General features: G+C 33.9%; 1 protein-coding gene across 1 annotated transcript in view; it reads right to left on the reverse strand.

Moving 5' to 3' along the window:
- The window catches only part of HSF2 (heat shock transcription factor 2), a 52241-nt gene that overhangs the window by 25473 nt on the left and 24078 nt on the right, over positions 1–2690 (reverse strand). Inside the window, exons 2-4 of the mRNA XM_012643804.1 lie at positions 1412–1520; positions 1124–1251; positions 172–296 (exon numbers count right to left, since the gene is read on the reverse strand). Coding sequence (XP_012499258.1) covers positions 172–296; positions 1124–1251; positions 1412–1520 — 362 coding nt within the window. The remainder of the gene's footprint in view (positions 1–171; positions 297–1123; positions 1252–1411; positions 1521–2690) is intronic.

Genomic DNA, 2690 nt, shown 5'->3' on the forward strand with positions numbered 1-2690 from the left:
CAGTAACGTTGATGGCCACAAAAGGAACCAATAGTTGCCGAAAAACGACCTTTGATCTTGGCTTAAACAAAGTGATCTAAGTACCTAAAGCACCAGACAACCTCCAATCTCCAACAAACACACACACACCCAACCCCCAAATTAGAATCATATTTGGAAATAATACTTTACCTTTTTAATTCAGAAAGCCTGGACTCAATAGTTTCTTGTTTTATTTGAACCTTCTGAGCACTACTGATAATTTTTGTTAAATCTTCCTGACGAATTTTATTTTCTTCTGGTTTTGAAGACGAAACCTTTCAAAAGGTAAATTTAGAAAATCAAACAAATACTAAACACCAGTGATTGTAATGCAAAGCTTCCCTATGATAAGAGGTTTTTGTAGCCTGTTCAGGAATTGAGATCTGGTTCCAAAAGCCCAGGATGAAATTCTAGAGAAAGAATAAACTTCATAGCTAAATGGGAGAGGAAATAAGGAGTAATCAGCTTATTTTTTAAGTTTCCACGAGCAGGACCATCTTAGGATCTTTTTGTCCCCCTTCTGCCAAATTTCCTGTAATTTCCCCAAGTTTGTTACAACATTCCATGTTTAAATAAATTTATGCAGTAAATGCTACATGTTAGGCCATTTTCTTTCATAGTCCACCCCTTTTATGGATTTAGTAAAATATTTTAGCAAAAGAAATACATTCAAAAATGTATTACCAAATGCCTACTATGTGTAAGAGACTTACTGGGGGTACTGGATACAAAACACTGAACTACAGAAAAAGCCCTCTAGGGAGCTAGTATACTAGTGGGAGCTAACTTTTTTTTTTTTTACCTAACTTAGGAGTCAGCCATCCCATTATAATGAATGACTCCTCACCCTTAATTAGAATATAAACATTTTCCTTCCTCTAGAAAGTGTCTGAAGACTGAGCCCTCAGTAAAGCTGAGAGGTGGGGAATAGAGGCAAATAATTAATTAAAGTTTTATTGGTCTAATTCATCTTAAAAAGGAATACCTGTGTATTTCTGAACATTCTTAATTTCAGCAGCTGAAATAAAAATCTTTGCCAAACATACTCCATCCATGTCAATACTCTAATGTGAGATGTTAGTTCACGTTAATAGTAACTCACCTTCCTTTTAATGTTCTCCAACAAGTCATCCTGGCCTTGTTTGAAGTACGGATGCTGAAATTCAACAGGACCATCTCTTTCCTGTTTTACAATTCCAGAGTCAATATGTACTACTTTGCGAAACCCATCTGAAAAAGATTCAAAATTCAAATGACTAACATAGACAAGAGTGAAAAATTAGTGGTGCTTGCATGGCATATATTTTCCTTTATCAACCTAATGAGAAAAAAAAATGGTTTAACTGGTGGTTGATAACAGCACTCCAAAAAAACTGTTGTCCATACTCACACATATTCAGTTGCCTCACGAAGCTTGCCATGTTATTGTGCTTGAAATATTTGGGAAGAATTTCTTTTGCAAATCTTTGCTCATCCAAGACTAAAAAACTTTGGCCATTCTGGGAAAAAAAAAACAGAAAAGGTCAATTATTTAAGATCCTCTGAAACATCATGGTGAGAGAGAAAGAGAGATACTCAAAAACTGTCGTGGGTAATTCTTCCATGATACCTTCAGACAAACATTCTATTCCTGATAATGGCAAGAAGAAACAAACTGCACCTAAGTGCCAAATTTCAATTAAGCTTTTTGATGTCAACCTCAAAAGTTTAGGAATATATCTCAAACCAAAAGCCACATCATATTCTATAATGAAATATTAGGAGAATTTCCATTAATGCAGAAATGAGAAAAAGAAATACAGTACATAGCCAGCATAATCATTTAACATTGTTTTAAAACTAATGCAGTTAGACAAAAAAAGACAAATATTGAGAGGAAGTAGCATTTATAATTATTTGCGATAGACATAATTATATCCTTGTGCAATCAGTTGAAAAACTCTAAGAATTCAGCAAGATATATGATTATTAAATTAATATTAAAAGCCACTAGTGTTTTTCTACACACAAAAAATAAACAATTGGAAACTTACTACAAAAATACAGTAACCCAAACAGCATGGTACTGGCATAAAGACAGACATACAGATCAATGGAATAAAATAGAAAGCCCAGAAACAAACCTTGCCAAAGGATTTTTGACAAGAGTGTCAAGACCATTCAACGGGGAAACGACAATCTTTTCAACAAATGGTGCTGGGAAAGCTAAATATTCACATGCAAAAGATAAGTTGGACCGTTACCTGACACCAGACACAAAAGTTAACTCAAAATGGATCAAAGACCTAAACATAAGAGCTAAAACTATAAAAATGTTAGAGGAACAGCTTCATGACCTTGGATCTGACAATGATTTCATGGATGTAACACCAAAAGTAAACACAACAGAAGCAAAAATAGACAAATAGCACTACATAAATCTAAGAACTTTTGTGCAAAGAACACTATCAACAGAGTGAAAAGGAAACCCTCAGAATGGGAGAAAAGATATGTGAATCATGTATCTGATAAGGGATTAATATTCAGAATATATATAAAACTCCTATAATTCAAAAACAACCAATCTGATAAAAAATTAGGCAAGGATTTGAGTAGACATTTCTCCAAAGAAGATATACAAATACCAATAAGCACATGAAGACATGGTCAGTATCACTATTCATTAGCAA

This window comes from Propithecus coquereli, unplaced genomic scaffold, assembly GCF_000956105.1.
Source record: "Propithecus coquereli isolate 6110/MARCELLA unplaced genomic scaffold, Pcoq_1.0 Scaffold200, whole genome shotgun sequence".
Lineage (NCBI taxonomy): Eukaryota > Metazoa > Chordata > Mammalia > Primates > Indriidae > Propithecus > Propithecus coquereli.